This window comes from Paramormyrops kingsleyae, chromosome 17 (assembly GCF_048594095.1).
Source record: "Paramormyrops kingsleyae isolate MSU_618 chromosome 17, PKINGS_0.4, whole genome shotgun sequence".
Lineage (NCBI taxonomy): Eukaryota > Metazoa > Chordata > Actinopteri > Osteoglossiformes > Mormyridae > Paramormyrops > Paramormyrops kingsleyae.
In genome coordinates this window covers 18,354,665-18,381,483 of record NC_132813.1, presented here as the reverse complement: position 1 = coordinate 18,381,483, position 26,819 = coordinate 18,354,665, and the positions used below count along the sequence as shown (strand labels likewise).

Sequence of the window (26,819 nt, the reverse complement as noted above, 5' to 3'; positions counted from 1 at the left end):
CTGCCACGTAGGATGGGTTATTCCCTGCTTATACCAACGTTGGTAGTGCTGGGCGGTATGGCGATATTTTATCATAACTGGTTATAATTATATACATCATGCACATTTAAGAGGTATAGCAAGAATCGCGATACAGCATTACATTTACTTTTATTTAGCAAACGCTTTTGTCCAAAGCAACTTACAGGTGAGGCGAGTAGCCCCATCCAGAGGTTGAGAGCCTACTCAACACTCGCGCTCTTGCACTCATTTATACAATCTGGTGGTTAAAAATAGAGATCGCGGTCACCAACTTCATAAATGAACAACCACGCCCCTTCCCAATTAATTAAGTACGGGAGCGTATTAGGTGTGGGAGTAGAGCGTTGGTAACTGATCTCCTGCAAGGCCGGTTCGCCACCTCCATTACGAGTCGCTATGGCCGAAACGGGCTTCTGCGATTCCAGGCCAATGGACCTACACAAGAAGGTGAGCTGTGGCAAACACCGTGCACACTCTGCGGCCTCGGGTACGAAGGCAGGGTTGCCAACTCTCACGCATCTGGCGTGATACTCACGTTTTCACTCTCACGCAAGGAATCTTAAAGCAAATCTATACTGTTCCATTATAAACCTAAAATTAGCTACATCAAAAGCGTTGGTAGTTTTGCAAACCTTACAGACTATTTACAAGGTAATAAAACTGTTCCATTCATGCAAATAAGAGTGCAGTCTGGTTCCGAACTGAAAATCTGACGCTAGCCAGTTGACCAAAGTCGGCAACCCTGCGAAGGTCCAAGTTCTCGATGCAAACCATCCTGACAACGAAGCTGAAATCTTTTTTTAAAAAAGATAAAGGAACAGCTATAAGCTTTCAAGGTTTAAATTAATGATTTAAATCAATTTTAAAATTGTAACTAGATGCGTGCCTCACAATGTGAGTGTGGGGAAACGGTAATGGGACTGATTTGCATTCTGTTGGGTTTTTCACGGCTATCCTTGGTGGTTCACTGTTGGCCAAATTGAATCTCTCGTTGTGTATTTGTTAGTCCAGTGTTTGAGGCGTCTAGTGTTGCTCCCTGTGAAGAAGATTTAATGCATTGCGCTCATTCAGCTGGTTTTAACAGTGTCCCTCAAGTGTTTATCAAACGGACTAAATCGGGTCCTCGACTTTAAAATGATAATTTGTTCTTGCATGTGGAAAAAGTTGTTAAACATTGCCATTCACGGGCATAAGCCTAATTCTTAATATCTTTTGTTAAAGAAGTCACCTGCTGCATTTTTAATTTTGTAATGCTGAAAATTAAAATTCTCAGCAGATTGGGGACTGATATAGTAAAAGTTCTCGTAGTCGGCGCAATTCTAAAATCAGTATAGAAATTCATACCAAGTAACACTTTTTTGTATTGAATTTGTACTAAAAAGAAAGTATTGCTTAGTACATAAGTCAGTTCCTGCGCGTGCCTATGGAGCTGCAGGCTTTATGGTCGGTCTTGCATTCATCCGTCATCAATATCTATTTTTTTTAGTCCGACTTAATCATGTTTTCTCATCAGTATTGTACAAGCATAAAACTTAAGTATAAGAGCTGTTGTAGTTTTTCGAGAGTAACATTGAACAGTAGTCCTCTGACACCGACGGCGACCTATAGGCCTACCTAAAATAAGTTTAGACAATTTTATTCTATACTTCGAAGGTAGTGTGTTGCTAAGAGAGAGAGTATAATATGAATCAAGCCGTCTGTTAGGTTGTGTGGAGTCCTGCTTGAAAGTTGGGGTGTGTGACGTGCGCGGCTTGCGCTGTGCGTAGACGGAGGAGAAGCGCGCTCCACTGCGGACCTGGGCCAACGCCTGTGTCCCCAAGGAGCGCCGGCTGCCGGCAGCCAGTGAGGAGCCCCGGGTGCTGCTTTGCAAAGCCGAACCAGAGCGCAGATGGGTATGAATGCCGACAGCCGTCTAAACCAATCCCACACTCTCCGGTACTGACTATGTTTTATACCGCCTTGTTGAATCTGACCATTGTGTCTCCGTCAGGACCGGAGGCTGCCGTTAACTGCAGAAGATGGGATCATCATGGACTATGTTGAGCAGGAGGATGCCTCACACACAGGTTCTGTATGTGCTGTTCAGGCGTCCACCGTCATTACCCTATGAGTTACCCTGCCTTTACTTGAGCAACATTAAATCCTTAGTCTTAATTTTAGCTTATATGGCTCTTGAAGTATGTCTCAGCCATGACCACTGGCCACTTGGGTCACCTGACCTTTTAGCGCACCACTTTTGGTTGAAAATTTTAATACAGAATTAGTTGAGTAGCAGTTGAGTATGCCTGTAAACTTTAATCATACTAGTAGGACATAATTTTTATTTGCTTGTACTGTAGTTCTTTCAGAAGATTTGAACTTCTAGGCCGTCGGTTGGGGTTTTATGCTCCGTGACCCTCTGCAGATGGCCGGGAGGAGGCGGCCTTGTTGCTGCGTCTGCATGGCCTGCACAGACTTCAGGTACTGCTGCCAAGCCTGTTGCATCGGGAGGTGGAGCTGGCCATGGAGAATCTGGGTCTCATCTATGATCGCACTTATGCCTGGGATGTCTTCTCGGACATGATGGTAAGGCCACTTGCTCTTGAACTTCAGATGTGATGCTCGTAATCGTGTGCATATAGGTTGAAACTACTAATCCACTAGGGTACACTCTCAATTGAGATGTATGGACTCTCATCTTGGTACTATCAGATTAGAAATGGATTCTCATTGTTAATGAGGCCCACCTCTGTCTTCTAGAGAAGCCAGTTGCGATATACCTTCCCAAGTGCTGCACTTCCCAAACCCTTTACCGAAACTACCCATGCCATCCTGGTGGACTGGCTCATTCAGGTTCATGTGAGTGTTTCCATGCGAATCCTTTGAAGTAAGTCTACCATTGGCTCTTCTGCTGAACTGCTCTGGTTGGCAAATGGCATGAATGGCCCCTGTCCTGCTTTTCCCCTTTGAAGGATATCTTCCACTTCTCTGAGGAGACTCTCTATCTAGCCATCTACTTACTAAACCGTGCAATGCGCCAGATCAAGGTGTCCATCTACCATCTGCAGCTGTTGGGAATAGTTTGTCTCTTTCTGGCTGCCAAGAAAGAGGAGTGCTTGCTACCTGAGGTATATGTAACGCTGTTTCAAGGCTGCTTTGTTTTATTTCAGCCCTGCTTTAATTCAAGATGGCTGTTTCTTTTCCCCAGATATCTGAGCTCTGCTACCTGATGGACAACAGCTATGGCAAACGGCAGCTTCTCCGCATGGAACGTAAAGTTCTGTGTGAGCTCGAATTTGAGCTTTCTCACTGCCCTCCCCTGCACTTTCTGTTGCTCTCTGCTACCATTGCCCGCTGCAGCAACAAGGTCAGAATGTTTTTTTTGTTTTTGGCCACCCCCAGTCCAGCTAAACTTTCTGGTACCAACTTTTTGTCTCTTTCCAGGTAGTGTGGATGGCCCGATACCTACTAGAGCTTTCCTTGCTAGAAAGCCAGTGTGCTGTTTTCCAGCCAGTAGAACTGGCCAGTGCTGCCCTCTGCCTTGCTCGTCAGGTACTACAGGAGCCCCTCACTCCTGAGGGTGAGACAGCCTGGTGTGTTGCTGCCAGTCTCCTCTCATGCAGGTGTGGACATTTTCAGAAGCATGTTTTGACAAAGCAAAATTTTTATTATAGTACTGCATAGTTTAGGCAGAGAAACTGCCCTAAAATTTGTAAATAAGTCTTCCCTTTATTTAAGATCCTCCTCAACAGGAAATGGTTTATTCGTGTTAAAATAATGGGCGACTTGAAGTGAGAATGAATTGCTTTACGCAGCCGAGCAGCTTTTGCTGCGGGAATAAACCTGCATACTTCAAGATTTATAACTAGTAACCATCCAGGTTCCCACTCGTCCTGGAAATAGTCTGGTCATGGAAAATGCATGGAAATTTAGTAAGTAAAATGTCTTGGAAAATCATGTACTGTCATGTAGCATATCAAGTTTTGATATTCAGTACAATATTTATTTGCGGAAATATTTTTCCAGGACGCTAGAAGATTTTCCATGACTGGAAAACTGACTGTTTTCCCAAGATGAGTGGGAACCCTGATTGTAGCAGAGTCCATCTGCATTTATATTTAACTTATTTTTCATGAAAACAGATTTGCCTCTTGGGTTGTTTATGTAGAAAGTCATGATCTGTATCGATGTTGATCTTTGGATTGACGTCTTGGCTAAGATGTAAGCAACCTGAAGTACCTAACATCCCTATGGAGGAAGTGCTTATGCAGCAATAAAATACTCCAGTCCCCTTCCATTGCACTACTTGGAATGAGACATTGCTGCTGTTGCAATCAGTGGTTGATATGACTTGTACCTAAACTGGTCTTTGATGTTAAATGTCATTTTAAAATCTAGTCCCCTGCTTCCTAACCCCTGTCAGTGAGCCCACTCTCCAGAGGATTATGCAGGTCCTGGCAGTGGCAGCAGCCCAAGCGCAAGGGCGGGAGACCCGCGCCTCCTTTATGAAGTTCTCCACTGTTGAGACCCTGCATGTCAGCACGCACCCGGCCCTGCTGGGTGCACCACGTCTTCTGGGCCTTCCCTGCCCTCAGACCCGAGCCCAGACGCGGGAAGGAACACTGTAAAGCAGGCAACAGGAACTGGGTGGTGCACGTGTGCAGGATTAAGGCTGGATAACCCCACAGTTCAATAAGACCAGGGGAATGTGTCCTGCCCCACAGTTCAGTGCTAATCCTAAGTAACCAATGAAGGCTGAGAATTTGGCATCTTTCCTCAGGCAGCCCTGCTGCTAGATGGCATTTCTGGGTATTTTTGTGAGTAAACAATGTATCAGTTTGAATGTGCTGCTCTAGGCATTTTACCTTGGGCAGGAATTTCCCTTTGTGGATTAGATCTTTTTATTCCTTATCTGCAGTCATTTTGGGAGGGTGTGTGTTGTCCTACTGAATGTACTTTAGATGTTTAAAAAAAAAAAAAAAAAAAGGTGAGAACCTAGTATGTTAGTCGGCTAGCAGGATTCAGTAAGCTGTATTAAAGCACATTGACACTTGGTTTTTAAGTGTTTCCATGTAAAATCTTAAATTTTTTTTGTAAAATTTTAAAATCAAAAAAAACTGCTGCAAACATTAAAATTGAACTTTGCAATATCCATTTGTTCAGTCTTTTCGGTGTAAAGGTTTCTGCTTTGAACTCTGCTTATCTGCCAAATTATAGAAAGGAAACTGGCGCGTGGGATACTTGGATTGCTATGACCTCACTCGAAAACAACGTGCAGATCGGGCTCTGACGTCAGGTCTGTTCCAGTCCGTTCATCGAGCGGTACATGTGAGGTGCCCGTTCTGTCTCCGCCTCCCTTTCATTCTGCTCACATGTCGAAACACACTCGCCTTGCTGATTGGTGGAGTGCCGTACGACCACGCCGGCGCGTTCCGGCGGGGCCACGTGAAGTAGCACAACAACTGACTGTTCTACATGCTGAGCTCAGCGCGTGAGGACGCCGCTGCAGGATCTGCGGCTTTGCCCCGTGTTGTTTCTTAACTCTCATTGAACCAAATTAGGAAGTCGTTTTTTTTTTTTTTTTTTTTGGAAGAAAAAAACAAATCTGTTCGATATGCAACATTAATGCGTTAAAATCAAAAATAGTTTTACTAGTTGTGCATTGCGGTTATGTTTATACGGATGTGGAGCTCATATCTAGCGTGACTGAGCATGAGAGAACGTTAGTAGGTTTTAAGATGCGTAACCATCAGTAGATCACTACCCTGCTTCCCGACCGTCTACTCTGGCTAATACTTTAGGGTTTATTTTTCTGAATCTGCTGCATGCATTCAGGATCAAAAATGGCAACGCCTCCTTTGCCGGTAGCTCCTCCCTCTGTGCTCCGCTCACGTGGATGTGCTGGTCTGGGAAAGGCCCGCCCTCTCCTGTGACTTTCCTGGGATTGGCTGTAGCGCGACCCCTGTGTGACGCCTCTCCCGCTTGGGCAGGATTAGATGGAATTCCGCATGATCAGCGGAGAAATGAAAATGTCAGTCAGCGTATGGGCGGACTCCTCAGGTGGGTTTCCTCCACCGGAGTTGGGGGACTCGCGAACAAACTGTAAAAGTTGCAGGTACAGTGGATCATTGTTTCATCTTTAAACCCCGTGGTGCTGCTTCGTGGACACGGCGGCGTGACTCGGATCTGGAGATGACACTGCCTAAGGAATCTCGGGGACCGCGCAGCTATCTTGTAATCCGGGGCAATGCTAAACTGAAAAGTTTATAATCTCTTAGCCTTGCGCTTTCAAGGAAGGAGGATTTAAAAAGGTAAGAAATTTTATGACTGCGGATTTTCGCTTTTTTGTTTTTCGGGCTCAGCGGCGTCAGCTTCGATACCTTTACCTTATACTTCTGACAAGGGTCAATGGGAAAAGCCGCTGCTTTGCTAACAGCAGCCACATAACTTCGTAAACTTAATAAATATGAACCCCAGTACCTGAGCAATATAACCAGTACATGAACAGTTGTTTGGGCGTCCGTTTACGAATGTTACGAAAGGTAGTGGGTGATATCGGGCGGCCTTTTCCCTCTGCCAAGTAACTGTATTACATAAGAGGCAGGAGGAGGTGGTTTGGAGAGGCTGGCTCCGGTCCCGAACTGCTCCCTAACAGTACAGATAAGCTGTCTCGAGTATAATTGATATAAGACTTCTCTCTCATGAGGCAAGAAAGTAATAATGTAAATTTAATGCAGGGGTCTCGGAAAGTCGAGCGGGGTGGCGATCGTACAATAAATTCTCCTTTCACGTCCACTCTGCAGCACACTATGACAAGCGGTCCTCCCCCGAGTCAAGCAAAATCCAAATACTCGAGATCAACAATCTGGTCCTATTTCTAGAAAGTGTTAGACGGTCTCCTTCCGAGTTTCTAGTAACTTGCGAGTGACGCGAGGGTGTCCACAGGTTTAGGGGGTAAGGTGCTCGCTTGCTTTAACCTTGCAAATTAAAAGGTGCAGGGTTGCTATGAGGAAAGTAAGCCTGAAATCCACAAGTGGGGTGGTGGTGATGGATGATGTCCTGACCAGCTCATCTCCTGCCAGTTCCACGCTCATTACCCACCACTCCGCTTCTATGTCGTTAAGTTTTGCAAAACGCCACTGCCACCTTGCTTTTTTAATTCCTGACTGGCACTTATTTTACTGGCCCTTATGCAATGTCCTGTGCGGACATGCGAAGGCTGGCGACCTGGGTCGCTGACGGTGACGATAGGGGGGGTTCTTGCCTTTGCCCGTCCCTTAAATGTGTATTTCACACAGCATCAAATTAGGAACATCTTAACACACCATTCTTTTAATTTGTGCCGTTTGTCTCCATTTTTAAACTTGTCGTTCGTAACGTTTGTTTGAGTCATAAATTGTGAAACATGGATATTGGCTTTGTATAATGTGGTTTTCTGTCTCCCGGGTAGCTTCTAGGTTTAGCAACGCTGTTTGCCTTTAATATTAGTCTGGGTCTGTGCGTGAGATGTAGGCGGCCCAGGCGATAAGTGTGATGTGCTGGTGCTCTTGGGTGGTACATGAATGACTTATTCGCTGCCTCCATGCAGGCGCACGGCTCGCCGCAACGCCTGCACGCTCTGTACCATGTGCGCGTCACGCTCTCGCGCGCACGTGCTCGGCAACACCGGGGTGGGGTGTCGAGGTATTCGCCAGCATAAATGGGGGGGGGGGGCTTAGGGAAAGAAACAACGCTGGGCAGAAAAAAGCAAAGTAGTTTTCATTTGGATAACTACATCTTGATTTTCTCACATTCCTAGTTTTTGAGGTATAGATACGTTAGTCATGCATACAAGTGTGTTTATGTAGCGCCATAAGGGTATTGATAATAGATTTAACTTTACAGAAGACCTTTCAATATTGAAAATTTGGTTATATGATGGTGGCCAAAAATAAAGGTGTGTGTGTGATTAATTCACATTAATATATATAAGTAAATATATAATAAATAGTAAAAGGTTTTAAAAATGTAGGGATATGACAGACAAGACAAATGTTTCTATTTAATCGTAGTTTTTAGCACTTTCATAAAACCTTGTAGATATTCTTTAATCTGATTCTAATTCAGTGTTTAGTTCATGGCACGCAGATCGGCAGGCTTTGGCTTTCTGTGAATTAAAAGAAGGAAATGGATTGAATTGTTATACGTTGCGCTTTTTCATTTGGATAACTACAGCAGTGCCTGAAAACGCTGTACTGATGTCACATGGTTAATCTTCACTTGTGAATAGGTTGGAAACACTGGTTGTATGAATAATTTATGCTGTCCTCTCTGCCAGGCTTTTAATCTGTTCCTTTCCAGGGTCCATTATGCCGAAGGAGCAGCTCTGTTTGGGAGAGCGAGTGCCCCGCGGAGCCAGCAAAAATGCCAAGGACAAAAGCAACAGCGCCGCCCTGCTGTCATCCCGAGGGAGAGCAGGCGTGAATGAGGACTCTGGCAGGCAGGGCTCATGCTGCAGTTCAGAGAAGGACTCTGGCTATTCTGGTAAGGAAGGGCAGAGTATTTTCATACACAGCTACTCCATTCCCAACTTTGAAACAGTTATTGTTTGCTTTGCCTCCCCATTTTTTGCTGTTCATCCTGTTTTTCCACCATGTAAGACACTGGCTCAGACTCGCTGCAGACGGATGTGGAGGACCAGCATGGTGGGACGCGGAAGCAGTGGTGCGGTGCCGTCCGGGGTGTGTCTCTTCACAGCACTGGGAAGCCCATCTCAGCTGCTGCTGACTTCCGGGAACTGCCCCCCATCTACATCCTCAAAAATGTGGTTCTTAAACAGGTGAGGGTGAGTTCCAGAGGGCTGCGATGCTCTCAGAAGTAATGTATAAAAAAATACTCAACAAAGTTGAAGCATAGAACCAGTGTCCTCTGACCTTTTGCATTTTATGATAACAAAGGTGAAAGTGTTCTAACTAATGGTTTGACACACTGGTTATGCCTTTGTACAAAATGCTGTTCCTTAAATAAATGACACCTTCACAATTTAAAATCAGCATGTCAGCCAGTTCCCCTACATCTGAATTTGAGCAGGTAATTTTTGGAGGATTGCAAAATGATGGCGCTTGCCTGTTTGATTGCGTGTCCTTCTCTCCTTTTTCTCTCTCCTGTCTTTCCACCTTTTTTACATTCACTCACTTTGCCCGGATTGTTTTTCTCCCATGTTCTTTTCTTTCCTGTCATCCTTTTTCTGTCCCCCCCCCCCCCCCTCCGTCGCCTCTCACTCTGCTCCTGTTCTCCCCTCCCATTGCCTCTCCTCTCCATCACAGCCCCTCCCGGTGCCACCTAGCCCTGATCAGCTGCTGCATCCCCAGCTTGCCTGGGGGGGTGCAGGGCTTAGTGGCCAGGCCCCAACACAGCTCCTGCTCATCCCGCAGCCGGGAGTCACTGCCTCTTCCCCCGCCCCCATGCAGCTGCTCAAGACGCAGCCGTCTAAGGGAGCTGGTGGTAGCAAGATTAACAAGGGCTCTTACCTCCCTATATTGAACTCCTACCCTCGCATTGCCCCCCATCCGAACAAGAAAATCCCAGAGCAGAACAAGGGGGGCAGTAAAGGCAGCACTGAGGGTCACAGTCTGAGCAAGCGGGTGCGTGTGGAGGACCGGAGGGAGCTCGTGTCCATGCCCCCACAGAACCTCAGGCAGCACAATCACCCTCAGCATGAGAGCAAGCCCCTTCCTACCCCCCACCTCCACACACGTGCCCCGGGCAGCAGTGGTGCCACAGTCCATGCCCAGCAGTGCGTGCCCTCTCCCCACCACAGTCACCCACCACCCCGCAGTCCAGCCCCCCCCTCGCCCATCTCCCTGGAAGTCTCCGCCCCCCAGCCACCCCCCAGGCTGACCTGTAAGCACAATCCGGGCCGGCACCGCCGTTTCCTCAACACCGTGGAGATCCTGAGCCAGTCAGGGCTGCTGGACATCACCATGCGCACGCAGGAGCTGCTGCGGCAGAGCGCGTCCAGCGAGCGCGACATCGCCCAGCTCCGGCATCACACCCAGCTGCTGTGCCAGGCCGCGCATGAGGGGCCCAGCACCTGCGGCGCCTGGGAGAAGCTCTGCCGGGCCATGGTGGAGTCCGGCTGGTATCCGGCCCTCGGTGGCTGCGACCCGAGCCTCTTCTGCGATGCCCTCGGCCAGCTTTCCCCTGCCGGGAAGGTGGATGCGAGCTGGAGGAGCGACACCGGTGTCGCCGTCGGCAGAAGCAGCCTCGGCGAGGAAGCATACCCGCCCTCCCCTCTCCTGGCTCCCTCTCCCGACTCGGCACAGCACAGTCCCCCCCCTCCTCCACCTCAGCAAACGACAAACAAGGGTGGCGCTAGATCTCCTCCGGGTGCCACCGTGCCCCCTGACAGCTCCACCCATGGTTGGCTGCCCTAATCGCGATTTGGCTTCCTCCAAGTGAATCGGCTAGATCTAGATCTTGCAGCTTCTGACGCATGTGCCACCCTAACTGTTCCTCTCCTTCGCTTTCAGTCATGATTCTTTCCTTTGTTTAGTGATCATAGGTTTGGCTGTGTTTTGTTTTTTTTGTAGCAGTTGCACAAGGACATTGGTTTTTATTGGTAGTCTTTTAAAAATTTCGCAGAGCAGCAGTTTCCATTGGTCCCCGTCGAGGTGCCTCGGGAAGAAGAGCATTTGTGAGTGGTGATGATTGGTGGAGGATTTGCCGTCCTCCTGTCAAACTCTCGTGGACTCTTGGTGCTCCCACTCTCTCCACGTGTGGGGGTCTCCCTCCCAGCTTCCCAGGGGGAGTGAGCGGCGTCACCACTGTCTCTGTCAATGGCCCATTTCCTGATAATGGCTGCAGATGTGGTCATGATCATAGAACAAAGCAACCAGGAATGGTGTACATGTACCCAGTCTAGGAGCAGGACTGAGATGATGTGAAGATATGCACAAGCAGAAGTTAGTGCAGTTTCCACTCATTCATTTGAATTACCCAAAATTTGCAGCTGGTGACAATGGAGCAGATCAGATGTGGTATTTGTAGCTAGTAATTTTCACATGAACATAATAGGACTCATTGTCTTTTTCGATAGCTCACTGTATGTGTTGTCAGTACACGCACTTTCTGCACCCCTTTTTAAAATGGGCTCCACCCCCCCAGTAAGGATCTCCTGACGCTCGGGGGGGGGGTCATGGTCGTGCTGGGAGGATCCCGAAGGTCATTCCGACACAAGCTTTTACACATCTGCCAGCTGGCCTTTCCCTCAAATATTAAAAACACATTGGCTTTATTTTAGCTATTGCGGAATATGGATTTCATTAATGTATATGACCACTGATGCTTGTATTCCTTGGTAGCCAAGTTTGTTGTCATGGTTATAATAGAGTGAGCTGTGCTATTATTATCTAGATGCAGTTATGTTTATCTCAGATCTCCATTAATGTATCATCCTGAAATGGAATTACTTGCCCTTTGATATTAGACGCTACACAGAGATTTTGTTCAGTATGAATAGCTGGGCAAAGTGTGTACTTCTGTGTTATTCCTTTAATAAAGGCAATATTTCAAAACATAGTCGTTGTTCTTGTGTCTGTGCGGGTCTTTTTTTTTTCGTGAAACAACAATGTTTATACATAAAATAATGAAGTAAGACATTTACTGCTGTAATTGTCCTTGATTGTTGGTATGCACTTTGTGGCCACTTTATTACACACACATAATTAATACTGAATAGACTTCAGAGTCTCTTCATGGACGGCTGAGATGTATGTTCAGAGAAGCCTTCCTACATACCACTGGTGCATTGAGCTGTTGTTTTCACATTTCTTATCCTCCTGCTAGTTTTAATAAGTCAGGCCATTCTCCTCTGACCTCTCGACGACAAGGTGTTCTTGCCCATGGACGTCTAACTCTAATGCCTAGTTGAACAGTAACTGTACTTCCTGACCCTGCCTGCATGGAGTAGCCACAAGTCGCTGTTTACTTTGAAGGATTGTTTTGTGATGTAAGTGAAGGACATGTTTGTGTGTTCGTGTACTTCTTTCCTTTATTTTCCATCAGACATGTAGAGTCCCAGAGACAATTATCATGTGTCTCGGAACCTAAAGTGTGCTTTTATGGGACTGTAAATTGCATCAAATAAACAGCATAATAATAGGTTGCCATCAAATGGTGACTTATGGAACTGCAGGGTAAACCGTAGACCTGTGATCCTCAACGTCCCGTTAGGCCCAGAGCACACCGGCTCCTTGGTGTGTGTGTCGCCGTAATACCGGATAGCAGGACTTCCTTCTCTTTAATGAATCGGCGACACTCCTGTATTCCAACGGGGGCTGTCATTTGAATATGGCAGCTGGTAGTTATTACTCTACACTAGAGAACTTGTCATTGTTTAATATTATACCCTCTAAACTTAATGTTAAATCTTCTGTAAGTTACCCAAGTTACAGAAGTAGATGGTGCCTGAGATCAAACTGTTTCTCCAGTTCTCTGGTTTCTCTTTAACCTTTTCAGTTTTACAGAACGCTCTCCATAATTACTTATTTTACCCTATTTATGTCTTTGTAGGCCCTACATTTTGTCATCTGTATCAGAAGGTTTACAGTAGCGCCTCCGTAACCACAGGGTACACGTTCGAAGACCTACCATGGATGCCCCGGACTGTGCATAACAGCAAACGGTCTATATACAACTTCTTTTCTGTATACATACATTAATGGGTGTAAATTATGGGGGGATGGGGGGGTTGTACCCCCCAATAAATCAAAACCAGCTAATACAACCCCCCCAATAATCATGTTTCCCCCGTAATGGGTGGAGACCTCAACCCCCTCAATGTTCCAGACAAAGTTACGCCCTTGCATACATTCCTATTACAAAGTTTAATTCACAAATTGCACACAATAAGACATCAACAACGATAAGTAATAATAAAATAAAACAATTATAACAATATACTGTAATAAAAGTTATATAAATGTAGTCTCTCTCTCTCTCTCTCTCTATCTATCTCTAATGCCCAAGATTCTGACGTTTGGCGGGACAGCGTGGGTATGGTTAGACACGAGTCACATATTACGTCACATATTATGTCACAGATTAAGCTTAACGGGGTGAAAAGGCCACTCATAGTGGTGCAGAATTTAAACTTATGAACTTATTTTTACAATATTGCAATTAATATTTCAGGGAGTGGTAAACAGCAGATAAATGAAACTGCGGTTACGAAATAAGGGAATATGATCTTCCACTGAACCACTACACTGTGAATGTAAGTCCGTACTACAGCATTGTGCTGGTTAACAATAACATACATTGTAATAAACAGGATATGAAGTGTGGAATATTTAATTTTGTAAGTCCAAAGCAGTTCAGTCATGACCATGAGCATCTCCTACATCATTTTATCAAGCACAACTTATAGGGCTTGATTAAAAAGTATTATTTTACATCAGAGTATAAATGATTTAAAGATTTTTTTTTTCCATTTTTTTCAGTAAATATTGTTAACATAAAGTTAAGTGTTCACTTACTTCCAAACGATTTCAGTTTCAAATTATAGTTTGCAGTCAGTTTTACAAACATTTCTGAAAGAACAGGTCATTCTGCAGTGAATTCAAGCGTGTAACTGTCACAGGATGCCACCGATGCCAGTTCATGAAATTTCTTCCCTGCTAGATATTCCACGCTCAACTGAAAGCAGTATTATTGCAAAGTGGAAGCATTTAAGAACAACAGATACTCAGCCACAAAGTAGCAGACCATGTTAAGTAACAGAGCGGGGTCACAGAGTACCAAGGCACATAGTGTGTAAAAGACACCAATGCTCCCGGAAAAAAGGGTACCAATTTGTACCTTTGCTTGTCACTGCAGCGGTACCCTTGTAATTGTGCCTTTTAAGGTACAAAATGGATTGAGGAACATCCCCAAGGTACAAACAACATTAATAGTCCATCAATGGTACAAAAATGGTCGGGTCCATTTCTGTACTTTAAAAGGTATAATTACCAGCAGCTAAGGGTACAACTGGCAGACCCTTGAGGGTACAGGCCCAGTCACAAGCAAAGGTACAAATTGGTACCCTTTTCTGAAAGTGCAAATGCAACAGATAAGACGAATTAAAAGCCCGTTCATTATCTTTCACTGTGAATCCGCGCGTTACTGAGGCCAATTCGTCCACCAACAGTTTTTTTTTCAGTTTATGACATTGCTCTCAAAACAGAAGGTCAATGTTAATGAACAAAAAAACTAAATCCAAAACTTATTTGGTAAATGGCTCTAACATCTGAAGCCTGACAACCATTAAACGTGCGCTTAATAACTGAAAAGACCCTCATTTTAAGAGATACAACAAAATAAAACAAAAATTCCAAATTATGGTGTTTTAAACAATGTGTTAAAGAGAATTGAACCAAGTGACAATGATTTCTCGCCTTTCCCCTCCACCAGCTTCTTCGAGGAAAAAAAAAACTCTATTAAAATTTTTTGAATAAAGCATTAATTTGAGCGTTTGTAAATTTTATCCAGTTGAGAACTACTAATACATGTACACAGCTGTCATGACCTGCTCGTCCGATCCTCCTGTGTGCCACGCACACCTCGTTACCTCGTGTTACTTCCTGATTGTGATCACCTGTTGCCTGTTATTTTCGGCTTGTCCCGTGTATTTAGTCCGCGTCTGAGTCCGTTTTCCATAGGTCTGTCATTGACGTGAGTTTGCCGTGTGCTCCCCTGTCGTTCTGTCAACTCTAAATAAACTCCGTTTGATCGTATTCACGGCTCTCTCGCCTGCTTCCCCGGTCATCACAACAGCGTCCTCTGCTGTTCATTACTATTCACATCTTAAGGAGTTGTATTGCAGTGGTTACTTCCGTTTCCACTCATTACTTTTGGTTTCTTTCTTTTTTAGGGCTAACAATACAATATGTGTTATGTTATTTTTAAGCAAGCGGAAATAATTTTATGTTTAACCGTGGCTTACTTTAACTGTTCTAGTGCAGGTAAGACGATTTTTCATGTGTCTTCTGATACTAAGACGCGTCCTACACGGGTAAATTAAGAAAAGGCATCCGAGTTCTTCAAGTGGTTTGAGATGGCTATCGATGTAATATTTAATTTAGACATCAAATATGACAGGTTATCGCTGAATTGAATGCTGATATGTTACACACACACACACACTGCTTTGTCAAACTTTTAATACAAGAAAATATTAGAAATACTTAAAACGAATAACTGAATGGTTTTCAGTATTTTATAGCTTGTAGGAACACATTAATTAGCCACAACGGCTCAAATTATTGGTTTTGAAGAAGACATAACAGACCTGTCTTTAATGCATTGGCACTCTATTTACTAATTCCAGATCTTGATCTGCTCTTGGAATTTCTTGATTGTGTCTTAAGCTAAGCGATAGCCCTTGTCTGCCTTTTCTCAGACAGTATATGAGAGGTTTAATGCGCTGTCTGCTCATCATTTCAATCTGCTGATGTACTGTATTGCATCTGATGAGTAGAGATGCGCACCGATCGATCGGCCAGGGTTAGGTGTTGTGCCGAATTTTCACGACAGGGGTGCAGAATTCGGCACAACACCCGTTTTCCCATCACTGGTGTACCTCGTTATGATCACGCAAAGAATTAAGTAGTCAAATACTTAACAAAACGCCGTTTGTAGCCTGAGGACTTTTTATTTTCAGACGAATAAAAAAGAGAAAATGGTCAGTGTAGTGTTACATGGGGAATTTAAACATACTGGAAGATTTGGTTTATTATTTAAACCCGTTGCACCTTCTCTTGTTTGGTAAAGTAAAATGTCATAAAGTTGGGTGTACAGTACCTCATTTTCAATTAATTATTTGTACTTATTTTCAGTCACAGAGGACTTTTATTTTGAGACTTGTTTAAGTGAGAAGATCCTGTAACTTAGTACAGTTTGGGAGAAATGGTGAAGTGTCAGAATTTTTGATAAATGTTGCTTTTATCCATCCCCCAACCCACTTATCCTACTGGGTCACGGGGGGGTCTGGAGCCTATCCTGGAAGCAACGGGCATGAAGCAGGGAACAACCCTAGATGGGGGGGCCAGCCCATCACAGGGCACACTCGCACACCATTCACTCACACATGCATACCTAAGGGCAATTTTCCAATGCCAATTAGCCTCAGCATGTCTTTGGACTGTGGGGGGAAACTGGAGTACCCAGAGGAAACCCCACCATGACACGTGGAGAACATGCAAACTCTACACACATGTGACCCAGGCAGAAACTCAAACCCAGGTCCCAGAGGTGCGAAGCAACAGTGCTAACCACTGCACCACCATGCCACCCCATGTTGCTTTTATGTTTGCTTTTATTTTATGTTATGGCTAGAAAGGCACAACTAACGATTGAACAGAGGACTCAAATCGAAAATTTGAGTAAAGAGGGGCTCTCTCATCGCCAAATAGCCAGAAAGTTAAATGTTTCTAAGCACGGAGTGACCTGCTGTTTATAGAGAAAAAGGCTGACAAGAAGCAACAGTGACTGGAAACTGGGGCAAGGAAAGTGACATCAAAGGCTGAAGATCAACCCATAGTTGTGACATGCAGAAGAAATTGTAAGATAACTGTAATGGTCTGAGGGTTGTCTACTGTGAACAGGGGGAAACCGATATCTCTCAATAGCTCTTAAAAGCAAAGATTGAGAGCAGCTGGACTGTATGGTCGAGTTTCTGCCAGAAAACCTTTACTTCATGATGTTAACAAGAAAAGAGACTACTACAGGCTAAACAACACTAACACTGGAGTATTCAGGACTGGGAGCAGGTTTTGTGGATGGACGAAAGTCCATACATGGGATGAATTGGACCAACAAGTTCAAAATGAGTATCTAGCAAATGAGACAGAACTGTTTTTAAATGTGCAAGGAGGGTTTGGACACAAGTTATTTACAGAAATTGCTGGAAAGGATGCAGTGAATCTGTGCTGCTGTGATGAAGGCAAGAGGTGGTTCTTTTGATGAAACATACTTAGGCACTCGCGTTCATTAAATTGCACTTAAAATGCACAGTAATGTCTTACATTACACTTCAAAACATTTTCTTGTAATAAGAGTCTGAAAAAGCAGTGTATCATTCATTTTAAAAAGGGTGGGCCCAAATTTCTGTGTGTGTGTGTGTGTGTGTGTGTGTGTGTGTGTGTGTATAACACCACTATATACACTTTGCAGCAGCGGTCCACTCCCTCCATCGGCATTGCATAGCGACACAGGGAACTCGCTTTTTGAAGAACATCCAGTTTCTAATGGTGGATGACATCACTGTTTACTACTATAAAAGTGGTTCTAGCGAAGATCCAACAGTGCCGGCATGGCTGAACCATACAGAGGGCTTGGAATTGTGGAAGCAAGTCAGCCTGAATCTTAAGTTCAACAGACATGTGATGGACACTGCAGTGAGACTGACTGCAGAGCATTTCAACCATTCAGACGGTACGTGTGCTCTCAGCTCTATGCAGATTGAACTGTATTCATTGTTATTGTGTGTGTGTGTGTGTGTGTGTGTGTGTGTGTGAGAGTGTGTGTGTGTGTGTGTGTGTATTATACCCTCTTTCAGTTCTTCACGCAACAGATTACACTGTGTCATTATTTAACAAAAATGAATCCAAAATGAAGAAGTAATGTGTGAAAAACTAAGTACACCTTATGATTCAATAGCTGTTAGAACCACCTTTAGCAGCAATAACTTGAAGCGATCATTTTCTGCATAACTATCAGTCTTACATTGTTGTGGAGGAAGTTTGGCCCATTCTTCTTTACAACATTGCTTTAGTTCATTGAGGTTTGTGGGCATTCGTTTACACACAACTCTCTTAAGGTCCCACCGCAGCATTTCAATCAGATTGAGGGCTGAACTTTGACTGGGCCATTGCAACACCTCTTTTCTTTTTTAGCCGTCTTGTTGTAGATTTGCTGGTGTGCTTGGGATTATTGTCCTGCTGCATGACCCAATTTGAACCAAGCTTTAGCTGTCAGACAGATGGCCTCACATTTGACTCTCTGTTACTTTGGTATACAGAGGAGTTCATGGTCGACTCAGTGACTGCAAGGTGCCCTGGTCCTGTGGCTGCAAAAACAAGCCCGAATCATCACCCCTCCACCATTGTGTTTGACAGTTAGTATGAGGTGTTTGTGCTGATATGCTGTGTTTGGTTTTTGCCAAACATGGCACTGTGCATTACGGCCAAACATCTCCACTTTGGTCTCACCTATCCAAAGGATATTGTTCCAGAAGTCTTGTGGTTTGTTCTGATGAAACTTTGCAAAACTAAGCCATGTTGCCATGTTCTTTTTAGAGAGGAGAGGTTTTCTCCTGGCAACCATTCCAAACAAGCCATACTTGTTTAGTCTATAATTGTACTGTCATGAACTTTAACACTTAACATGCTAACTGAGGCCTGTACAGTCTGAGATGTAGCTCTTGGTTTTTTTTTAATTTCTCTGAGCATTGCACGGTCTGACTTTGGAGTGAATTTGCTGAGACGTCCCCTCCTGGGAAGATTGGTAACTGTCTAGAACAGGGGTGTCAAACTGCAGTCCTGGGGGGGCGGAGTCCTGTGTAGCTTAATTCTTTCCCTGTTCCACCACAAATGATTCAGCTCAAAGGCTATGTGGTAATTAGCACAAGAAGTTGAATCAGGTGTGTTAAACAAGGGAAAACCCAAAAATGTGCAGGGCTCCGGCCCCCCAGGACTGGAGTCTGACACCTGTGGTCTAGAATGTTTTCCACTTGTGAATGATCTTTCTCACTGGAGAATGATGGACTTCCAGTTGTTTGTAAATGGCCTTATAACCCTTCCCAGATTGATGGGCAGCAACAATTGCTTCTCTAAGATCATTGCTGATGTCTTTCCTCCTTGGCATTGTGTTAACATACACCTGAATGCTCCAGACCAGCAAACTGCCAAAACTTCTGCTTTTATAGAGGAGGTCACACGTGCTGATGATCATTTAATCAATTGTGTGTGTGTGTGTATGTATGTATGTATGTATTTTTTACATACATACATACATACATACATACATACATATATATATGTATGTATGTATACATATATATATGTATATATATGTATGCATGTATATATATATGTATATACACACACATACATATATATGTATGTGGTGGTGCAGTGGTTAGCACTGTTGCCTCACACCTCTGGGACCTGGGTTCAAGTCTCTGCCTGGGTTACATGTGTGTGGAGTTTGCATGTTCTCCCCATGTCGTTGTGGGGTTTCCTGTGGACCCCCCAGAACCCAGTGGGGTAAGTGGGTTAGAAGATGGGTGGATATACGTAATATGGCATGATCAGTTAAAGTTGCGGCTTCCTGATATGTTCCTTACTCAATTTTGGTTTCTCCTGTCTGAAGATCACACATATCAGGCTCATGGTCACTGTGAATTGAACCCAGATGGAACTAGCAGGTCTTTCATGAGCCATGCATATGACGGCACGGATTTTGTCAGCTTCGATGTCGAGAGGAAATCCTGGGTCGCAGTCGTCCCACAGGCCGTCTTCTACAAACAAAGACGGGAATCGGACATACAAGATTTACATCGTCTCATTGCTCACTATGAGTCTGGTTGCATAAACTGGCTGAAGAAGCTTTTGGAGTATAGTATAAGTGTACGGAAAACAAAAGGTAAAGCAGTATATTTCTTTATACTTAATTTTGATTTAACTTTCCTTACAAATATTAATTATTATTTATGCTCTCTGGTTAGTTTTAAGAGTTGTAATGTTTAACATTTAAAATATGTTTTACATCATTCATATTTGGAAATTGTTGGTTGTGTTTGTCATGTTTTTTTAAAGGTTCTCATTTAGGAATTTGTTTTTTTTTTGCAGTTCCAGAGGTGAAGCTAATTGACAGGAAACCTATGGCATCTGCCATTGAAGTCACATGTCATGTGACCGGCTTCTACCCACGGGAGGTGCATGTTGAGTGGTTGGGGGCAGACGAGCTCCCCCTGACCGAGGGTGTGATCAGTGGGGAGGTTCTGCCCAATGGCGATGGAACCTACCAGCTGAGGAAGATTCTGACGGTGCCAGAAGGTCAGGGAGCCCAAAGCTACAGCTGCCAGGTGACCCACAGCAGTGTGCCTGAGAACATCACTGTCAGCTGGGGTAAGAACTGCCCCCCCCGCCACATTCTGGGATGCTGCCCCTACCCAAGCGTCACGGCATCATCTCCGCCTCCTCTGGTGCTGGGCGCTACACTCTCACGCGGCGTGCAGACCTAAGTGTGTCTCTTTCCTTACAGCTCCGGCAAGGGCTCATCTTTATGGAATAATCCCTGGGTTCTTATGCATTGCATTGGTTCTCATGGTTTTAGCAATCTTCGTCTTCAAAAAAAGGCGTGCAGCAGGTGAGACCTTTAATAAACTGACACTATCAAGACACGAGTACTTAAATACATTCTGCTTTTATAGTGCGGACAGTATGACTTCTTGTGAAGTGATGTAGCAGAAGAAGCAACAGTTCACACTAGACTGTCTTGTCTCATCTTTTCACATGAAAATTTCACTCTAAAGGGTAAAGGATATGAGCAGAAGCATGAGGACACATTAGAGGATGGATTGATGACGGGACTTATATCTACAGTGGAGAATGTGAAACAGTAAGAACTGCAAGGGCTAACCGAACAAAAACAGGAGCTACAGTTTGGTCCTGCAGACACCGTTTTCCCTTTCAGCAGAGGGATTTCCTCCAGTGCGCAGTTTGAGGCTCCGTAGTCGGTCAGAGAGGCTGGAACTTGTGCTGCAGTCTGTCACTGCATATGAAACAGCCACTGCTGCAGCGTCCATCAGCACAGAGTGAAGTTATTAACCTATAACCTCTGATTTCAAAGTGTAATGTACTTTTAAACTTTCAGTATTCTCACTCGACTGATTTTAGTGTTGTAATTATTCCCATATGTATGTTACATTATACCTTATGTTTAAATGTCTACCTATGCATCTATCCAGTGAGATATTAGTGTTGCTAGCAGAGCCAGTGAATCCTGTTACCGACATAGGCAGCCGCCTAGGGCACCAACATCTGAGGTGACACTGACTAAAAACTAGTTTCAGTTTGCCTCCGACAGGGGGCGCTGGCGGTGCCGCTCGCCTAGGGCGCTGTATCGGCTAGGACCGGTACTGGTCGTTAAATGTCATAAAAATATTATTTAACATGTTTGGAAATTGGTGAATAGTACCAAGTAATAATTGAGTTATCTTGTTTTAATAACCTTTCATGATGTAAATGTGGAGGGACAACACCAGTGTGGGATTCAGACGGGTAAAATGCTGGTGTGGCTGGGGGCTGAGAGCACTGCTGCATTTAGAATCAGAGGTGCCTGCACTTAAACACGACATCCTCGGCTCTCTCACGTGGGACGGAGGATGCTGGAAAACACAAACCCTGAATTGCCGGCTGGTACAGGCTGCCATACGCTGTTTCTTCCAGTACTGAAGTGGGATCTCATTTCTTGCAAAGGATTGTCTAGGTCAATTAACATCATCTGTAGCTTCAGCAGTGGCATTTGTGGTATCCCATGTGTGATGAATATCTGGGTTCGTAATATAGAAGTATTAAGAACTCAGAGAAGGGCCGTTGGTTAGCACAGGCACCTCACACTTCTGGGACCTGGCTTCGTGTCTCTGCCATGTCTGCCTGTGTGTGGAGTTTCTCCCCATGTCGTCGTGAGGTTTAGTCCGGGTGCTCTGGTTTCCCCCCTTGGTCCAAACCATGCTGAGGCCTAATGGCGTTCCCAGATTGTCTATAGGTAGGTGTGTGTGTGTGTGTGTGTGTGCGTGTGTGTGTGTGTGTGTGTGTGTGTGTGAGAGTGTGCCCTGCGATTCATTGACACCCCATCCTGGGTTGTTCCCTGCCTTGCACTCATAACCTCTGATATAGGCTCTGGATCTCTTGCAACCCTTAATAGGTTTTAGAAAATGGATGAAAGAACTCCGATACGTGGATGTATGTTGTCTGTATTATTCCTATGTCAAATTTCAGCACATGGGCAGAAAACACCATATTTAATACATACCTTCTGTTTACTCCTCTCTGCTGCGTATCTCATACTTATTCTGTTTAATTGTTTATTGTCTAAATAGTGTGAAGTTGACATCATTCTTTTCTGTTGGAAAGTTGGCGGGTGTGTTTAGATTTTTTGCCTTGATAAGTCAGTACTGCTGCATTACGCCATCGTTCAGGGAGACGACTGGACAATGGAATATGCTTTTTCGCCATTCATACATGGAAAAAAATGAAGGGAGGCAAGGTAAGGAGGTGATAAGATGACAAGAATTGGGTAGCTGCAGTAAGAAGGTCTTGTACGCAGCAAAAACAAAAAACTGCTTTAAAAAAAACAGTCAATGTGGTTCAGCCATGTGAGGGTGAGAATATGACGTTCTTAGACAAAAATGCTGTTGCAGTTTGCTGTACTCTGACATAAACGTGTCCACATGTTGTGCAGTGATTGGTAAAAGGTACTTTGTAGCCCTGTGCATGTGCTATGAGTTTACATTGGTTGGTTTTTACCAATTTAGCCCATACTCACCCATGTTTACATTTCACAGTTTTAAAAGGCAGTTTGAATAGTAGGATAATAATAGCTATTGATGGATTCATGAGTCATGTTTTCAAGACATTGTAGCCAGACGACATTGCATGAGTAAAAATACATTTGAGTGCTTTCAATGAACAGGTTGCTTTGTTAAGGCTCTTGTTTACATTTTTTATATGCTTTATATCTATTGTTTGTGAAGCAACCTAGAGCATAATAAAGACTTTAAACAACTTTTCTCTCTTTCTTTAAGTACAGAGATCCTTCGTGAGAACACAACTTGCATATTAACTGTAACTTAAGCTTGGATTTGATCACAAGCCCTTTAACTTGAAGAACTAAACATTAATATATTTAAAGTAAGTTTTAAGTCTTTACATAAGATATTCGCACAAAGTGTATGCACTTAGACCAAAAATGAATAGTACAGGTATTACATTAGGGTCTGCAATCCAGTCTTGGGTTCCATGTGGTTCCACCTCATTTCACTCCTGAATGTGGATGTAATAATGTTGGCTAAAGTTCTAGTATGCCATTTATAGCATCCCTTCCCTCTCAGAGAACCAAAGGGGTTTCATCAAATATTGTCCTGCTCATTCTAATACCTAACAATTGGCAGATGTGGTTTAAGCTCCCAGATGTTCTCTTTGGATGCGGAGGAAGTGTTTGAGTAGATTGGATTTACCTGTTCAGTGTCTTGGAGAAATTTGGATTCGGCAGTACATTTGTTGCCTGGGTTAAGCTATTATATCATTCACATTTAGCATGCATACAGGCAAATTATTCTCAATCTGATTATTTCCCTTTAACACGCGTCACTCGCCAAGGCTGCCCATCCTTCCTGCTTCTTTTTGCAGTTGAGCCTCTTTCTACTGCGCTTAGGTCAACCGTGCTGTTCCAAGACTTTAGGAGAGGTGCCCTGTGTATCTCTATATGACAATGACCTCCTGCCTATGTTAGCAACCCTATACCTACCCAGATAGCACCATGTTATTCTTTCAACGCTGAATTATAGTTAAATGTGTTGAATTATGCTCAGTGTTAAATTATCAATGTTGAAACTGAATTGATTTTTGGTCAGATTTTCAATATTGTGAAATTGATGGTGTCAAAACCTTGATTCAGTGTTGATATAAAGTGAAACACTGAAGATCAACGTTGTTTAAACCTTTTTGTCTGATATGGGATCAATGTCATTTCAACATATGCGTGCTCTCTGGGTAGGGCTCATGCAATTGTGTCATTGGCCGATTTGCAACAAAAAAGCGAATGCGTCTCCATGAATGATTTAGCCCAACAGATCCTTCAGGACTCATTACCTTTTCCTCTGTCTCCAGATGGGTTCAGATACCAAGCGATACACATCATCTGCTTTTTCACATCTCTGTTTGCAGCTAACTATCTGTAAGTTGAATGAAGGCTAATTTTGAGAGATAGCTTAGTCTACCCCGTACTATAACTGGGAGGATACAGTCAGTGTACATGAATATCCTTCCCATATTTCTTTATTTGCTCCAGTGTCTACCAGTCTTACAATCTAAGTTGTTTTTTAATCCAGTCAACCAGTCTATAACCTTCATTTGGGAAAACAAAGTCCCAGGTGTTAATAAATACATTTTCCATAAAGGTTGTGAGGTAGGAGGATTGGACCTTCTTAGCTTTATTTATTATTACTGGGCATTAAGTATCCAGAAGGTTCTGTTCTGTTTTGGCTCCCCCAAATTATTGCCTGCTTGAAGCACTGTCTTTCCACCCCTGTCCCAGCTTTAGTATATACTGTACCTCCCTGCCATTGAAACCTTCTCAATTTACATCCTATCCCACTGTACTCCCCACCCTGAAAATATTTAATCAGTTTCGCTGCCACAATAAATTCTCATCAGCTTCAGTTCTCGGTCTAAATAATATAAACCACCTATTCCCCCTTCTTTATTTGACTCATCCTGTAGACAATGGGGTTTGGATGGTCTGATGTTTATTAAGGATTTATACATCAACAACATCTTTGATAGTTCTGATAATCTCCCACATAATCATTTCTTCAAATACCTACAGATTTGTCACTTCACTCTTTTCCTGATCTCACACCTGCCATATATATATGAGGGTAATTATATGGTGCTTAATCAGGGCCAATAGTTTTGTTAATTTGAGACGAAGAAGTTTTCATGTACTAAAAGAGTGTTTGAAAGTTTTTTTCAGTTTATATATAATTTTGATTCAGTTCGGAATATTTTAAAAATAAAAATTAAATATTAAATATTCTTTTTTCACTTTCATACATATTTTGATATTTGACTTATTTTTTCGGTTGCAAATTTTTCGTTTTCAGATTCAGATCTTTTTTACAGTTTCAAATCTTATTTTGTCAATTTCAGATTTTTTCCATATTGTGATCTCTTTTTTCACTTTCAGATCATATTTTTTCAGTTTCCGACTTCTGGCATTTGTGTAGGGGCATGGTATCAGCTGAGAGGGACCTGGAATAATGAGTGACAGCATAACAAGGGCTGAGGACTTCCATTGATGCCTTCAGTATCAGCTTTCAATTTTCTTTTTAAAAATAACAAAACTATTGACCCTGATTTAGCGCCATAATATTGTAGCCTGCTGAAATTTGATAGACTGTTGTCAGCCATTTGATGAGCAGATGAACTTTTATTATATGATTTGTTGGGACATCTGGCCATGAACAAGAGAGTCGCATCAGAATGTCATACCAACTACACATAGCAGGTTTGGTGAGAACTGGATATTCTGTAGATGAGAAATAGCTCATTAATTGCAAACAGGCCGTGTTCAAGAAATGAATTGATCTGTAGCATCTGAATAATTAGCCTGATCGAAATCCTATGGACAAATCCTATGTTTGTCTACATGGTCTCAAGATGTTGCTGTTCAAATTTTGTGTGAATTAAATGAACAGTGTAGGACAAGTTCGAGAAAGTAGATTTTGCACATTTTGCAAATTAGCTAAATAGCAAATATGATTGTCTGATGTCACGCCTACAGGGGCGGGACCGCGCACGAACCATCCCTCGACAAGCAATCAACCACCTTCTTAAACGGCACACTCCGCTGCTTCATTGCGAAGTATTGAGCTGATGTCGAGACGCCGTACTAAGCAACTTACCTGTCTTCCGTCTGCCCCATGTCCCCGGCCTTACCTGTCTCCTCCGTGTGCGATTCTCTCCTTTTTTCCTTCATTCCCCAGACCCGCTCCCTGCCTTGCTGAGCCCGGCGCCTCCTGTTCCCCTGCCTTGGTGTGTCTTGTTCCCGTGTCTCCGTGTCGGACGGATTACCCCGGCTACGACCTACTCTTCCGGACTATGACCACGACTTCTGTGCGTCCCTCTTGTGCCGTCGCTCCGGCTCCTATCCAAAAGCCCTCGATCCACGCCCGAGCCCCTCACCACCAGTGGCGTGATCTCGGAGCATTCCCTCCGTAGCAAGCCCCAGCTCATTCTGTCCTGTCTGGCCTGGGTGGACCTCTCAGTAAAGCTTATTGATCCCCGCAATTCTGGGTCTCTGTCCTCCTTGCTTCCCGCTAGTGACATCTGAAGCCAAGGAATGTGATGAAAAAGGAATTTACCTTCTATGACCCACAGTTTAGAAATATGGGCCAAAATGTAAAATATGGTACTATAGCACCACCATTAGGCTGACTGGTGTCTCTTTGTAGCCTTGAACAGTGACACCAAATTTCATGATTCTCAGTTATATACAAGGGTAATTATAGCCTGCGGAAATCTGACTGGCTGTTGTCAGTCATGTTTAATGAGCAGATGACCTTTTATTAAATGATTAGCTAGGACATCTGGCCATGAATACTGATACAAAATTTAATATTTCTGTGTCCAGTCGTTTGTTATGAAATTTGTGGCGAGACTTTGGAATGTCATACCAGCATACACATAGTAAGTTTGATAAGAATCCGATGTTCTGTTGATGAGGAATCAGTCATTAAGAGCAAAAAGTCCACACCCAACAAATTCCCTGGTCTGTAGCATCGGAACAATTTGCCTGATTAAAATCCTTTGGACAACTTTAATATAATAATAATAAAAACCGCATCCTCAGATCATCAGGTAGTATGCTACTTCAAGTTCCCTCTACTAAGCTGTGTACTATGGGAGGTCGAGCTTTTTGCTCTGTTGCCCCACAGCTATGGAACCATCTTCCTGTCCAGCTGCGAGTTACAAAGAACCTGGACTCTTTCAAAGCAAATTTGAAGACTTTTT

At 43.7% G+C, this 26,819-nt stretch overlaps 3 protein-coding genes across 7 annotated transcripts; all 3 read left to right on the top strand.

Moving 5' to 3' along the window:
* Positions 1-51: 51 nt before the first annotated feature.
* ccnp (cyclin P) lies at positions 52-5,150 on the top strand. Its single transcript, XM_023844339.2, has 9 exons — positions 52-468; positions 1,788-1,913; positions 2,012-2,087; positions 2,426-2,586; positions 2,761-2,859; positions 2,973-3,128; positions 3,209-3,367; positions 3,445-3,623; positions 4,424-5,150. Exons 1-9 carry the CDS (start codon positions 418-420, stop codon positions 4,626-4,628), a joined length of 1,212 nt encoding a protein of 403 aa, XP_023700107.1. The 5' UTR covers positions 52-417; the 3' UTR covers positions 4,629-5,150.
* Positions 5,151-5,494: 344 nt separating this feature from the next.
* LOC111860289 (CLOCK-interacting pacemaker) lies at positions 5,495-11,559 on the top strand. 2 transcript variants are annotated; one of them, XM_023843852.2, is made up of 4 exons: positions 5,495-6,311; positions 8,318-8,523; positions 8,640-8,818; positions 9,306-11,559. In XM_023843852.2, the coding sequence occupies exons 2-4, from the start codon at positions 8,349-8,351 to the stop codon at positions 10,413-10,415; spliced, it is 1,464 nt and encodes a 487-aa protein (XP_023699620.2). In that variant the 5' UTR covers positions 5,495-6,311; positions 8,318-8,348; the 3' UTR covers positions 10,416-11,559. The 2 variants fall into 2 exon arrangements, with proteins under 2 accessions (XP_023699620.2, XP_023699612.2); XM_023843844.2 differs by having other exon boundaries at positions 5,560-6,311; positions 8,341-8,523.
* Positions 11,560-14,834: 3,275 nt separating this feature from the next.
* Positions 14,835-22,811, top strand: LOC111860372 (major histocompatibility complex class I-related gene protein-like). Of its 4 annotated transcripts, none has more exons than XM_023844017.2 (6): positions 14,835-14,984; positions 17,194-17,454; positions 19,393-19,665; positions 19,872-20,150; positions 20,287-20,391; positions 20,558-22,811. In XM_023844017.2, the coding sequence occupies exons 1-6, from the start codon at positions 14,909-14,911 to the stop codon at positions 20,560-20,562; spliced, it is 999 nt and encodes a 332-aa protein (XP_023699785.2). In that variant the 5' UTR covers positions 14,835-14,908; the 3' UTR covers positions 20,563-22,811. The 4 variants fall into 4 exon arrangements, with proteins under 4 accessions (XP_023699785.2, XP_072557619.1, XP_023699817.2 ...); XM_023844049.2 differs by having other exon boundaries at positions 14,861-14,984; positions 17,303-17,454; XM_072701517.1 differs by lacking the exon at positions 14,835-14,984 and adding an exon at positions 15,845-16,582 and having other exon boundaries at positions 17,303-17,454.
* Positions 22,812-26,819: the final 4,008 nt, after the last annotated feature.

Coding starts and splice junctions, on each gene's coding strand:
- ccnp (XM_023844339.2), top strand. CDS start 418: ATGGCCGAAACGGGCTTCTGCGATTCCAGGCCAATGGACCTACACAAG. Junction 2,088..2,425: donor GGAGGATGCCTCACACACAG/GTTCTGTATGTG, acceptor GACCCTCTGCAG/ATGGCCGGGAGGAGGCGGCC. Junction 3,129..3,208: donor AGGAGTGCTTGCTACCTGAG/GTATATGTAACG, acceptor TCTTTTCCCCAG/ATATCTGAGCTCTGCTACCT.
- LOC111860289 (XM_023843852.2), top strand. CDS start 8,349: ATGCCGAAGGAGCAGCTCTGTTTGGGAGAGCGAGTGCCCCGCGGAGCC. Junction 8,524..8,639: donor GAAGGACTCTGGCTATTCTG/GTAAGGAAGGGC, acceptor CCACCATGTAAG/ACACTGGCTCAGACTCGCTG. Junction 8,819..9,305: donor AAAATGTGGTTCTTAAACAG/GTGAGGGTGAGT, acceptor TCTCCATCACAG/CCCCTCCCGGTGCCACCTAG.
- LOC111860372 (XM_023844017.2), top strand. CDS start 14,909: ATGTGTTATGTTATTTTTAAGCAAGCGGAAATAATTTTATGTTTAACC. Junction 14,985..17,193: donor CTTTAACTGTTCTAGTGCAG/GTAAGACGATTT, acceptor TACACTTTGCAG/CAGCGGTCCACTCCCTCCAT. Junction 19,666..19,871: donor AAGTGTACGGAAAACAAAAG/GTAAAGCAGTAT, acceptor TTTTTTTTGCAG/TTCCAGAGGTGAAGCTAATT.